We start from the raw sequence: 12654 nt of genomic DNA, 5'->3' as shown, positions 1-12654 counted from the left end.
CCCTCGGGAGCTCCCTGGCCAAGGGAGGAAGGAGGGACGGAGAAACCAGTGACGAGGGGGCATGGATGAGAGCTCCATGGAGGGCCCGGGAGGGTGAGCTCCTCCGGGGCAGGTGCCTTCGGATCCGTGACACAAACTCCACCAATATTTAAGGGAGTGAGTCTCGAAGAAGCTGCCGGATCTCTTAATTTCTAGAGCCGCGGCGGGCACACACTTAGGGACCCAAAGAAGAAATTAATTGAGCGGGGGGGGGGGTGGAGGGGGAGGGAGGAACTGGCTGAAGCAGGATGCGAACTGGGAGAAAACTTGGGCTCAGGGCCTGCAGGGCGGCCCCGCGAAATCGCTGCCTTTTTCTGAGTCTCCTTCCGTTTCCCAAGTGAACTCCGGGGCTACGCCAGACGATCCCTGTAGGCGTCCTCGCGCTCCGAAAGGGCCCCTCCCGGCTTCCCGAGGCGGCGGCGGCGGCGTCCGCCCGGGTCTGTAACCGCCGCGTCTGTAACCGCCGGAGCCCCGCCCCGACGGCCCCTCGGGCGGGGCGGGAGAGCGACGCACCGCCCCTCACCCATCACGTGAACGCCGAGGAGGACGCCCTGGGCTGTGGCCAGCTCGGGTTCCGGTCCCCGGGGCTTCCTGAACACCAGCAGGTCGGGAAGCAGCGCCGCCAACCGGGCCTCCATGGGCCACAGAGGCGGCGCTGCCGCGGGCTGCTCCCCGGTCGCCATGGCGGCGGCGGGGTTGCCCGCCAAGCTACCGGAAACGGGGGTCCTCCGCGTGGCAGCCAATCCGCAACGACGGCCCCGGCGGGTCCCGCCCATCAACCAATCAGTGCGGGGCTCCTCGGCCGCGGGCCCCGCCCCAGCTGCCTCGCGCCGCCTGCGCGGGTGCCCAGGCCGGGAGAGGGAGCAGGCTGGGGGGGGGGGGGGGGGGGGGGGGGGGGGGGGGGGGACAGGTGCGCAGGCGTTTTCGAAAGTCAAGAGGACGCTTAAAAATTTGGAATCGTGAAGATGCTTCTGCAATAAAACAGATTATTTCAGATAGTGCCAAGAGACGGGTCTTCTATCACCGGGGTGGAATGCTGGCTCACCTCTGAATTTCTAAGGGCAGCGTTCGATTAGATCTGACAAAGGCAACCTCAGTATGGTTTTTAAATTTAATACCCTTAGGCTAAGGGTATTTACGGGTCAGTCCCTTAACTGTTACGGAGTTTCTTCTATTTCTTTCATCTGCCAGGACGGGTCTATAGGGTGTCTCCCGAGAATGCTCCTGGCGTTGCTTTGCTCTAGTTCCAGCTCCGGGTTCCCTGTGTGGTGATGATTGGCTTATCTAAGGTTGCCCGTCAGTTGCTCAGATTGTTGGGAGAATTCACATTAGTAACACGATGAGTGTGTTGTGGATTTTTAGCAATCAGGAAAGTATCCGTGTTTGTACTGCAGAAATAAAAACAAAACCTAAAAACCACAGCTTCACCGTCTTTAGTTTTACAATATCCAATCGATGCTGTTTCAGTGATAACTGACGTGACAATGTGAGGGTTTGGGAGCGAACAGTCCAAAACAAATTCTTGAGGTGTCTTTCGTACAGAACAGGTGGTTTATTAAAGCACAGTAACAGGACCATGAGCAAGAGCTGCACTGGGGTTGTGGGGAGTCGCTGATTGTATCAAGTTGGGAGGGTGTTAGGTATAGTTCAAGTCTCTAAGAAATTTGTTAGCAAGGTTTCCAGGAACGTGAGGGGCCATTTATTACATCTACCAAAATCCTAAGTCATGAGACCCTTCAGATGTATATCAGTGGGCCGTATGCTTGGGGGATGATTGCCAACGTGTATCTTGGGGAGTAGCAATAAAAGCAGTTTAAAGGAATTTTTATATGTTAAAGGAGATTTACAAGATCCTGGAGGTTGGGCTAATGTCAAACTAAGGCTGCGTTTTCCCTTAGCAAAGTATTAATATCTAGGCAGTTGAGTTCCTAGAAGAAGGTCACTTTGCCTGTCTCAAGTGCTTGTCAATGGACTGTAAGTCGTAAGGAAGTTTTAACTTTTTTTCTCTATTGCTTTGACCTTTGTTCTCTACATCAATAACTAAAAAGCTTATTTTGCTTGTAGAATTACTTTATCAAATTCTGGTAAACATTTCACTAGTGAGACCATATACAGGATCAGTGCACAGGTGACAAAATACCTCCTCAGTAGGGTGGAGGGCCAAAAGGGAAGAAAAAGACAGGAAGGGCAATATACAACTGGAAGGCCTGGACACTACAAGTTTGACACTCTTGTCTACAGTGGTCCCATGTCTGTCTACAAAGATCATGATTTCAGTATTATAAACACAACCTAGAACCCAAGGAATGTCAAAATTCAAATCATTTTTTAGTTATTTTTACAAATTTATTTTAAAAAATAACAATTGCAGTGACATCAATGATCTGTCATTTGTACTCCCCCTACTGCTGGGAGAAAAACCTATATTGTTGAGTCCCAAAGGAAAATCAAGACATTATTATCAGGCACCCAACAGCCAGAAAAAGCTCTGTTGGTCCAGTGGTATAGACACTGACATGTTCAATGTACCAGTGCAATTAAAATATATACATTTACAATTATCTTGTCAAAAAGAGCACTCAGGAAGTGAAGTAACTATGCATTGAACCAATTATTCACTCATCCATTCACTCTTTCTGCATCTATGATGTCATCACTACAGTCACAAGGACAAATAAAAGAACTTCTAGTAACAAAGAAAAAGTCCAAATCTCAAACCCCCCACTTTGTGGGTTATTATGGTGTGCTAAAATGGCCAAATAAAAGGGCCATGAGCTATCTGAAATGCAGTGACAAAATGACAACTGAAGCATTTCATTTCAAACAAAACACAACTCAAAACTTATGGAAAAAAAAAAAAACACCTGCAACAATATGAGGTTGATATTACTATGTACAAACTTACAGACACAAATAAATAGCATTTTAGAACTGCTGTTGGCTTAGATCTGAGAACTTTCTTTCTGAGCTCTGCATCTTAGAGACTCCTAAACACACCAAGGGATAGAAATTTCTCATTGTTTTTAGTGAACTATCATCCAAAAAACTTGGGCCCTACTGAATAAAGCCAGTGTCTGAAACTTAAAGAGCCAGAAATTTCTAGTGAGCCTACTGAAGGGTTGGCCTCTCCTGACATCTAAAAGATAGGACAGATGATACCAAGGACTAGGGAAATACTTCACTTCTTGCTTTCTTTGCAAAGCTCTGTACCTGTTTCTATCATTACTATTATTTCCCTTTGTGATATTTTCTTCAGAGGGTTTATTTTCTTTTCCCTCTTAATATGATGAAAGTGAAATCACACAAAGTGCCAATCCTTACTCCTGGTATTTAAATCAAACCCAAGTGATCTTCAAAAGAATTACATCTTCCTTGTTTCTAGAGAAGGAAGCAACTCTTTTTGAAATATCTTTATTCCCCCAGCTTCAACATCCAGCAAAGAGAGAGATTTCCGAGGCACAGTCCATCCTGGGAACTGTGGCCCAATGCTTGACCCTGCAGGCATCACCATTACCAACCAGCAGCTTATCCCCAGAACATGGATGCAATGTAAAAACCTTTCTGCTGTACAAGGCCTATGTAGAAAAGGGAAAACATGGAAACTGGCACCGAAGAATCAGCTGCCAGGGGAAGAAAGCGAATGTTCGCTCTCTGGGTCCAGCACAGAACAAAGTGCTGCAGGAGAGAAGCCAACACATTCTCCTTAAAACTTGAGGTGAGTTGGAATACGTCCAGGAGAGTGTGATTGAACAATGCTTTCCAGACAGAAACTGTCAAAGAGCACTTCTCAGACTTCTCCCTGTCCATGCTTGTTAAAAGGTTAAAGTATAAATGTAAATTATTCTTTTCATCTTAATGATCCATCCCAGGCATCCATCCATTGGAGAATCATGCTACATGACAAACATGGGTGTGTGTGTGTGTGTATATATATATATATATATATATATATATATATATACTACTTTCTTCTCCTGCTAGACTGAAACATGTGTGAACCCTTCTCTTCCCCACAAATGGTGTCATAAAGCCTATGATTGAAAATCTCTAGGGGCACCTGGGTGACTCAGTCAGTGGAGCATCTGACTCTTGATCTCAGCTCAGGTCTTGATCTCAGGGATGTGAGTTCAAGCCCTGCACTGGACTCCACGCTGGGTGTGCAGCCTACTTAAAAAAACAAAACAAAACAAAACAACCCCTCTAGTTTGGCTTTCTGTTTAGGAGTTACTACAAATGTCCTCAGCACTTCAGCACAGAAGTTGTTCTATGGTTTTGTTTTCTACTTAGGAAAGGCAGTTTCAAAGGTCCAGTACCCTCTAAATTGTCTTTAAAAGTAGCAGAAGCAAGAACTATGGTCCAGATGATCTGTCAGCAGACAGACAAACAGACCACAACTTGTCAAAGCTTTAAAAAAAGAGAGATTCAGCAATTTCTATTTTTAATGCTGGAGTCTTTTGTCATCTATCCCCAGAGTTAGCTTTTTCTTGGCTGGAGTCCAAAAATAACAATCTATCATCTGGGTAGACAGAGATTCCTATTATTACCACAGATTAGATGAATGTATCTCAGAGAATTTATTGTTTCCATGTCATGAGATGGAGCTGCCTTGCTTGGAAGCCACCTCTGAATACAAAGTGTCCAGTGAGTCAGCCTGAGATCCCCCATCAGAGGATAGATGCTGCTTAGATTCCATGGGAAGGAGTGGGCGTAGGCTTCCCTGATTGCAGTCTTGGTTGAGAAGGTTATTCTCCCCTGCTAAGATGGCTGGCTGGCTTCAGAAGCCAACATAAGTGCTGTGTGTGCACTTACGTGCACCGGTCCCTTGCATCATCCTAATCCATGAAATGTCAATGTCATCAACAGTCTGAAATAGGTCCTGTCTGAAAGGGCGAGACAAAGGCTTGCAACTTCAATTTGCCAGACATCGCTGCAATTATAATACTGAGCCACTTATTAAAAACTAAGTGGTTTCTGTCCTGTAGAAAAGGGCAGCACGTAATCGTCAGTGTCCCATCGGAAGAGGTGATCAATTTCCTGGAACAGTGGGAAGCAGTGGCGAGGAACATGACCTTGATCTGCTCCATCACATGGCCTGGGGTTAGGACACTCGGATGATCTGTGTCATTGCTTCTTCATCTGCTTGGTTTGGATCCTAAAGACAAAGAATAATAGTGATTAAAATCCTCTGCAGAAGTAATAGGGAACTCAAGGCTCTAACTCCTCCTCATCAAGGAGGAATACATACAATTTTGCTAAATACACCAAAGGCCAATAATGCATCTAAGTCTACCTACATGGATTAAAATGCAGCTCCATAAGGAAAGAAGAAATAACAAACCTTTGCATAAAAGGACTGTTAAGTCCAGCCTGGCATTCCATTTCCAAGCACTCCAGAGTTGACAGTGTATCTCTTTCCTAAGAGAACCCTGTGTTGTACTTTACCTTTCAAGTTTAAGGGTCCTGAGGTGGCCAAGACAAATCATGTCATGCTTTATTTTTGTGTGATGGTTTTCTGATCATATTTAAATACTAAGCACTCAGTATTTAGGCCGGAAAGGACATTGGCCTTTATTTTAATGCACTCATTTTGTAGGTAAATCCAAAGCCTAGATGGATAAAGTGATTTGCCTGGACTAGAGTGAAAAAAGTTAGTCAGCAACCCAGCAAGAAATAACACCCAAATCTCTTGGCTCCCATTTAACCTTCTTTCCACTAAATTCTGCCTGCTGCCTCCCACTTAAAACCTGCAGTGTTAAGACAAGCATCAGTCCTTTGAAACTTTTTCCAACACTCCACAATATCCGCCTTTAGTTCCTCCACACCAAGGCTCTGAAGTTTCAACTGATGGGATCTAAGAAAAAGCTAAAAGATTTCTGGAGGTGGTAGGACTGCAGTGGGGTCTTGAACAATGAATAAGAACAATAACCAGCATTTACTGAGGCCTCAAAATAATAATGTGCTACGTAGGTGTCCAATGTAGCTTACTGCACAAAATCCCCACAATGGTCCTATGAAGTATCAACAACAGCAGCCTATTTCACAGGTGAAGGAACTCAGGCCAAAGGAAGCCAAGTACCTTGATCAAAATCCTATTGCTAGCACACAGAATTAGGAGAGTTCCTAGCATTACATCCATAGATGGCACTCTAGATCCAAATACCGCCGGAACAGATGATGAGAAAGCAGGGGCTCCCAGACTACAGGTAGGAATGAATAGCACTAAAAAAGGAATTTGTGCTCATGTGTGGAAATACTGAGGATTCCCAGTCTGACACTGAAAGGGGTGAGGAGGCCAAGCTGCTTGGATGTCATACAGAAACAGCTTGGGATCTGATGCAGTAAGAAATGAAAACCAACATGATTTAAAAAACACTAGCTTATAAAAACTGATTTGACAACAGTGTAAGTGAGATATAATGGTCACACAGAATAAAGTATCAGGAAATGAGAGGAATCTAAGAATTCAACAAACATTTACCAAGTGCTTGTTCTGGACTGGGCATTATGCTAAGTCCAGTCAATACAATGGAGAACAAAACAACTCTCTACTCTCTACACAGCTAACAGTCTAGTGAAGAAGGCACCAACTGCACAATTACACAAATAAAACAAGTTGACTATTTTGATGCTCAAGAAGAAAAGGAAGATATGAAAAAATGAGGTGCAAGAGATCTACCCTGGCTCTAGCCTCAGATTTAAACCAAGACCTGAAAGGTACAAAAGATCCAATCACACAAGAAGATGGAAGTGAAAAGCTTTAGAGATTAGCTATTTTCAAGACAAAGGTCCTATGGCAGGAGACAGACCAATGAACAGTACAGCAACAGCATAAAGACCAAGAGCAGGAGGAAATGAAGCCAGAGGTAGGCAGGAGCTAGATCACACCAGTGCCTTTTTGGCCATTGGTAAGCACTCGGGATTTTAGTCTATGTGCATGTGGGAAATGGCAGGCATGGAAGTGGTTTAAGCAGGATGGTGATGTGAGATGACACACATTTTAAGAAGACCCCAGGAAGATGTGCAGAATGGATGACAGGAGCATAAGAATGGGAGAAAGGATACCAATAGGCAGCTGTTACATAAACTGAAGCAAAAGAAGAGAGGATTTTTCCAGGCTGATGTCAGTTGGAAGGGAAAAAATGAAAACTGATTCAGATTTTATTCTAAAGGTAAAACCAAGAGGACTTTTTCAAGAATTGAACAATTCAAGCTTTAGCAACTCGGTGGATAGACAGGTCACTCATTGAGATAAGTGACTGGTTGAGGGATAAAAAAATAGAATAAAAACCAAGAGTTCTATTTTGGAAATACTGATTCAGAAATGCTGATAAGTATAATCAGCGGAATCAGATGTAAGAATCAGTGAAGAACAGCAGTTACAAATACATTCTGGAATTACACTGGCTTTAAATTTCAGGTGCACCATTTTATTAGTTATTTTTACCTTGGGCAAACTACTTAACCTCTCTAAGCCTCAGATTCAACTGAAAAATGGAAATAAGAATTCTCACCTCATGGGGCTTGAGGTTGCTCTAAAGATTCAATGAAAAAAAAAATGCTTATGGTAATGGCTGGCACACAGCAGTTAAGTGTTAGCCGCTGCTGGTCATGCTATTATACTAAAGAAACCATAAAACTTTTAAAACAAAGAAAAGTGAGAACTCTAAGAAGGAATTAATAGTAACAACTGGCAAAGATGAGGAAGAAAAAAGGCCACTGGACTGAACACCTATAGTGCTTTAAGGTCAAAAGGAATCTAAGAGACACAACATTGCATTCAACTAGAGAATGTAATTAGTCTCTGGTGTGAAAGTAAGAAGAGGACTCTGAATGCTCTTCCCAAGAAAATACAAGGCAAGAAGAGAAGAATAAAATGTATCATACTCACCTGCATATGGGGACTATCCTTTTCCTTTGGAGAGAAAAACCGTCCACCTTCACCACGCTTCCGAGCCATGGCGTGACGGTGCCGAGACTCATGCAGGTATTTCTAAAAAACCAGAGAAATAAATAAAGGTACTAGTTGGAACCAGCATGGTTATCTCATGCACAAATCCTCTTCTCTGAAGTTCAGGGAAGCTATCATCAGAGCCACCAGGGGCAATTATAACTGTGAATTATGGAAAAAGAGTAAACTATAGGCAGCAGCTGAACTGTGTATTAACTACCATAAAGATCTAAGTGCTAAACGGATAATAAAGATTCCTCAAAGGTGTAGCAACGATCACTATCTATACTTCTCTATCCCCTCTCCTTTGCTTCAGTAACAGACCAAATTTTAGTTGAGCAAATGGCAGTTCAGTAAAAAAAAAAAAAAAACACACAAACAAAAAACCAAAAGCCTGCATTTCTTGGCCTCATCTGCAGGTAAGTGGCCATGTAATAAAATTTTGGCTAATGAGATTTATAGAGCTTCATGAAAGTTTCCTTGAGGAAGAATGCTCTTCTTGTTCTCTTTCTTCCTAGGCTGGAACCCAACCCATCATCCTGGACTGTAACTAGCATACTAAGGCCATCAGAATAGTGACACCAGAGGAGAGAGGATCATAAGAACTGACCGTGGAAATGGACTACCAGCCCAGGACAATCTCTCTCCAGACTTTTTTTATGTAAGAAAAAAAATAAACTCTTTTTGAAGCCACTGTTACGGTTTTGTTATTGTAGCTGCGGCCACACGGAATGATGACAAATGCTAACTTTAACAAAAGATAACTTCTATTTACTTTCATTTGTTTGGAAGGTGCTCAAGGAGACAAACCATATAAAAGGTAATTTCAAAAGTACGTCCCTGCCCTTTCTCTTTCTTCTTTCAGTTGTTATACACACCCTTCTTTCCTTTGGAATTTTCCCTTCCGCCTCTAGTTTAGCCCGGGCTTGCCTCCTCTTTAGTATACGGTGGTACTGTTTGGCATTCACATAGAGAGGCTCTTCTTCGAGCATCTCTGCCCCAGGGAGAGGAATTCTTTGGATAGCAGGTACAGAGCCAGCACCAGGCACCATCTGTGTGAAGAGAAAACCACAGGTTATTAAATAGTGGCATATAAGACAAAGGAAACTCTTTCTTGGCCCCTATTAAATTATTTTTTTCTAAATGCTACAAAGAGTAGCTTTTATAGAATACTTAGTTAAATGCAGATTCCTGGAGAACATTAACACTCAAGGTCTGCATTTTAAACCAACATTCCAGAAGATTTTGTCATAGGGAGCCAAGGAGCCCCACTGACGAATGTCACAACCATGTCCAAATTCTGGTCCACCTATGTATGGCTCCATTTCTAGGAAAGTCTGCTGCCATCTAATGGTCAGGAAGAGTAATTATAAATAATGAAACAGTACAAAGGTAGGTTGGCAGAGATTGACCCAAATGCTTATGGTTACATAATTTAATTAACTACTTACTGATTCAATCCTAATTTTTCTAAACAAACTAAAACTAAAAACACCATACTAAATGTAAGAGGAAATCAGTAACAGGTTCCCAAGCCCCATTCCCTTCCCAACTATGATGTGTTGAATGGATGTTGTTTTCTTCTGGTAGCTTCCTCCACCTCTGTGCGCAGGCTTCTATTACTTGTCCTTAATTTACTCATTTTAGGTACTGTGCACTGACATCCAATTTGGACAGGAGGACTTGGCCTCTGCTCACACCACTACTCATCTCTCCTTCCCTATTTTCCCAATGTCTTTGTAGCATACATTTTTTTTGGTTTCTTTATTGATTGCTATCTAATTTTGAGCTTCTTATTTCACTCACTGTGGGCAATTTATTTCCCATTTCCCAAAGATTAGTAGTCTATGTCTTCATTATTTGAATTCTGAATAAAATTATTCAAAAGCAGGTATTTCTGTTTATCCTCTGCTGTATCTCTAGCACCTAGAATAGTCCCCAGCACATAGTAGGTGCTCAGAATGAATTATATAGTTCAATGTAATGTTTCTTGCAAAAGCAGACCTCTGTAAGTGCCTTAAGGATCAATTTGATCCCAAGGGGTCAGCATTTTCAATAAGCTTTATGAAAGACATCAAGTTGCAAGTCCAAAAAAATATTCAATGACAAAGAAATATACAGAAAGATAAATGACAGAGAGTGGTAAGGTGAAGAATGCATTTTCTTACCATGACCATCCCTCCTGAATTGACCACATTGCCTGCCACTGGTAGTGTCACAGTGACAGTCCCCTGCCCACTGCTGGTTGTGTTGGTGTTGGCTCCTGTCTGAACAATCTGTGCTCCTGCCAAACTGGCTGCTGGGATGGTGATCATGCCTGAAACAGGGACTGTAACTTTAAGAAAATAAAACATAAAACAAACAAAAAACAGGTACACAGAAAGAAGGGAACACAGTTAGTCCCTCTTCTATCTGGCACACACTTATTTACCCTGGAAAAGCATACTAAACAGCACAAAGGGAGAGCCTCTCCTACTCTCTGCCTGGTTTGCTGCATGTAATCCAAGTAATCACTATCTTTGATTTTCTATTCACTATCTGGGTTCCAGATCTGATAAAATTATCCTTGAAGTGGATACCTCCCTGGGTATCCCAATAATAGCTTTCAATGGCTGGTGAGAAAGTTTGGAGGCCTCCACTTCTAAGGGTCAATCTGACTTCAGCTGTACCCACTGTTCTTATTTACAGGAATAATCTGTTGAGGATGAAAGTTTTATAAATATCATAAATATATAATTTATTTATCCTAAATTGGTAATGCCTCAAACTGTTGTAGAAATAAAATTTAAGGGGATCCCTGGGTGGCTCAGCGGTTTGGCACCTGCCTTTGGCCCAGGGCGTGATCCTGGGGTCCTGGGATTGAGTCCCCCGTCAGGCTCCCAGCATGGAGCCTGCTTTTCCCTCTGCCTGTGTCTCTGCCTCTCTCTCTCTCTATCATGAATAAATAAATCTTAAAAAAAAAAAAAAAAAGAAAAAGAAAAAAAAAAGAAAATTTAAAATTCAACTAAACACTTTGGTTTGAGCCCCTGCCTGGGCTCAATCCAGTTCAAGCCTCCTCCTGAATCACAGGAGCACACACTTACTGTACTCACTGGAGCTTGTATACTGCTAATTTTAATCAGAAGTCAACTTTTTTTCTTTTTTCTTTTTTTTTGAGAGAGCAGGTGTGTATGTAAGTGGGGGTGAGGAGTGGGCAAGAAAGAATCCTAAGCAGGTTCCACGCCCAGCTTGGAGCCCAATGTAGGGCTTGATCTCATGACCTGAGCCAACTGACTCAGCCACCCAGGTACCCCTCATAAGTAAAACTTTTACTCCTACTCTGAGATGTCCTTTCCCAATTTAGTTTTCTGACAGATGCTTCCAAAAGCTCTCAAGTTCAGTTTGAGCCACCTCCTCTTCTCTGAAGTCCATTCTCCTCCCAAGTCAGATTTCATTGCTCCTATATTTATGCATTATCTATTTCTAGAACACACCTCTATAAAGGCTCTGCACTGCATTTATTTGGTCACATATATATCTCTCGTAATAGATTAGAGGCTGAGAAGAAAATTTCTTTCTTAGTGAAGTGCTGCATACATAGTAGGAACATAAGAAGTCTTTTGGGCAAAAATTAATAATAAAGTGGACAAGAAAAAAAAAACAGAAGAAAAAAAAAATCTGTAAGTAGCAATGAGACTAAATGCCAATTTGACTTTGATCTCTCTCTTCCACTACCAATAATACCAATAATAAAACTATTTCCAATCTTCTATTTCTAAATATTTTTCCCCCAGAAAGGCTCAAAAGCTTAAATAAATCTCTAGGACCAGCCTTTTCACAACCACTGTAGGTATGCCTAACAAATGTTACCAATACTGGTCACGTATGAATGACAACAAAACAATCAATGAAGATTTAAAAAGATTTTGTTTAAAAGTATGTTGTGCAGAGGTAACCACAGTATTTCTGAAGCAGTCATTTGCTCCAAGGATAAAAGAGGTGCCCCTCAAAGTCCTACAGAAATGGACAGGCACACTTACCTTGCTGTAGAATGGTGCCGTCTGCATTAACTGGCTGATAGACAATAGTCTGCCCTTCAGCGGTCTGTGCCACCTGCTGTCCCTGGACAGCAATCTGCTGCTGTGTCTGAAGGAAATAGATCATGACAATTTAATAGACTCCAAAGCTACCACAAAGGACCCCTTCTTTTTTTTTTTTTAAAGGACCCTTCTTTTTAAGAAAACAACAACAATAACAACAATAACATTTTTGATATTTTCTTTCCCTATTTCTACTACCTGGGAAGTATTTGGCTCAGCTGTCTGACCCTTCCAAATCAGCTGACAGTGCTCTTGTGTTGACAGAGATAAGGAATTACCTGGGTCTGGCCAGCAGTGACTGCTGTCTGGGGTTGCTGGATGATGATCTGCTGGGTCTGACCCTGCTGGCCCTGCACCTGCACAGCCTGCCCACCCTGGATCTGAATCTGTCCAGGTGGGACCAATTGTATCTGTGCAAGAGAACACAGAGAAAGGTTAGTACCCTGCTGGCACTGGTTTCTTTCGGTCCTGGAATCTTAGTTACCCAAATTCCTTTAGAAAACAAGAAAGGCTCTGAAGAGGAAAAAAAATAATCTCATTCTGCTCTCTATTATAAATTAGACATAAGTGGTTTTTCATCTACAAAAC

The 12654-nt window shown here is 42.5% G+C and overlaps 1 protein-coding gene, 1 long non-coding RNA gene and 1 pseudogene across 24 annotated transcripts in view; 1 reads left to right on the top strand and 2 right to left on the bottom strand.

Moving 5' to 3' along the window:
- Positions 1-764, bottom strand: part of LOC481790 — a 47872-nt pseudogene extending 47108 nt beyond the window's left edge. For 5 of the 10 annotated variants that reach the window (XR_005367671.1, XR_005367672.1, XR_005367673.1 and 2 more), the window contains exon 1: positions 563-762. The product of XR_005367671.1 is annotated as an adenylate cyclase 10, soluble pseudogene, transcript variant X1 (transcript). Of the gene's footprint in view, position 1; positions 533-562 lie in introns of those variants that run through there. The other 5 variants (XR_005367679.1, XR_005367680.1, XR_005367681.1 and 2 more) reach the window with 3 other exon arrangements.
- On the top strand, positions 487-8672 carry LOC119874160. The gene is made up of 3 exons (XR_005367684.1): positions 487-644; positions 3463-3754; positions 8506-8672. It is a non-coding gene; the product is annotated as an uncharacterized LOC119874160 (long non-coding RNA).
- The window catches only part of NFYA (nuclear transcription factor Y subunit alpha), a 29749-nt gene continuing 19455 nt past the window's right edge, over positions 2361-12654 (bottom strand). For 11 of the 13 annotated variants that reach the window (XM_038553991.1, XM_038553989.1, XM_038553987.1 and 8 more), the window contains 6 exons: positions 12345-12476; positions 12007-12112; positions 10156-10322; positions 8866-9039; positions 7928-8029; positions 2361-5191 (listed from right to left, as the gene is read on the bottom strand). In XM_038553991.1, coding sequence (XP_038409919.1) covers positions 5138-5191; positions 7928-8029; positions 8866-9039; positions 10156-10322; positions 12007-12112; positions 12345-12476 — 735 coding nt within the window. In that variant the 3' untranslated portion in view covers positions 2361-5137. The remainder of the gene's footprint in view (positions 5192-7927; positions 8030-8865; positions 9040-10155; positions 10323-12006; positions 12113-12344; positions 12477-12654) is intronic. The other 2 variants (XM_038553995.1, XM_038553997.1) reach the window with 1 other exon arrangement.

Source organism: Canis lupus, chromosome 12 (genome assembly GCF_011100685.1).
Source record: "Canis lupus familiaris isolate Mischka breed German Shepherd chromosome 12, alternate assembly UU_Cfam_GSD_1.0, whole genome shotgun sequence".
Classification (NCBI taxonomy): Eukaryota; Metazoa; Chordata; class Mammalia; order Carnivora; family Canidae; genus Canis; species Canis lupus.
The sequence above is the reverse complement of the archived record's forward strand: the minus strand, read 5'-3'. Positions and strand labels throughout refer to the sequence as shown.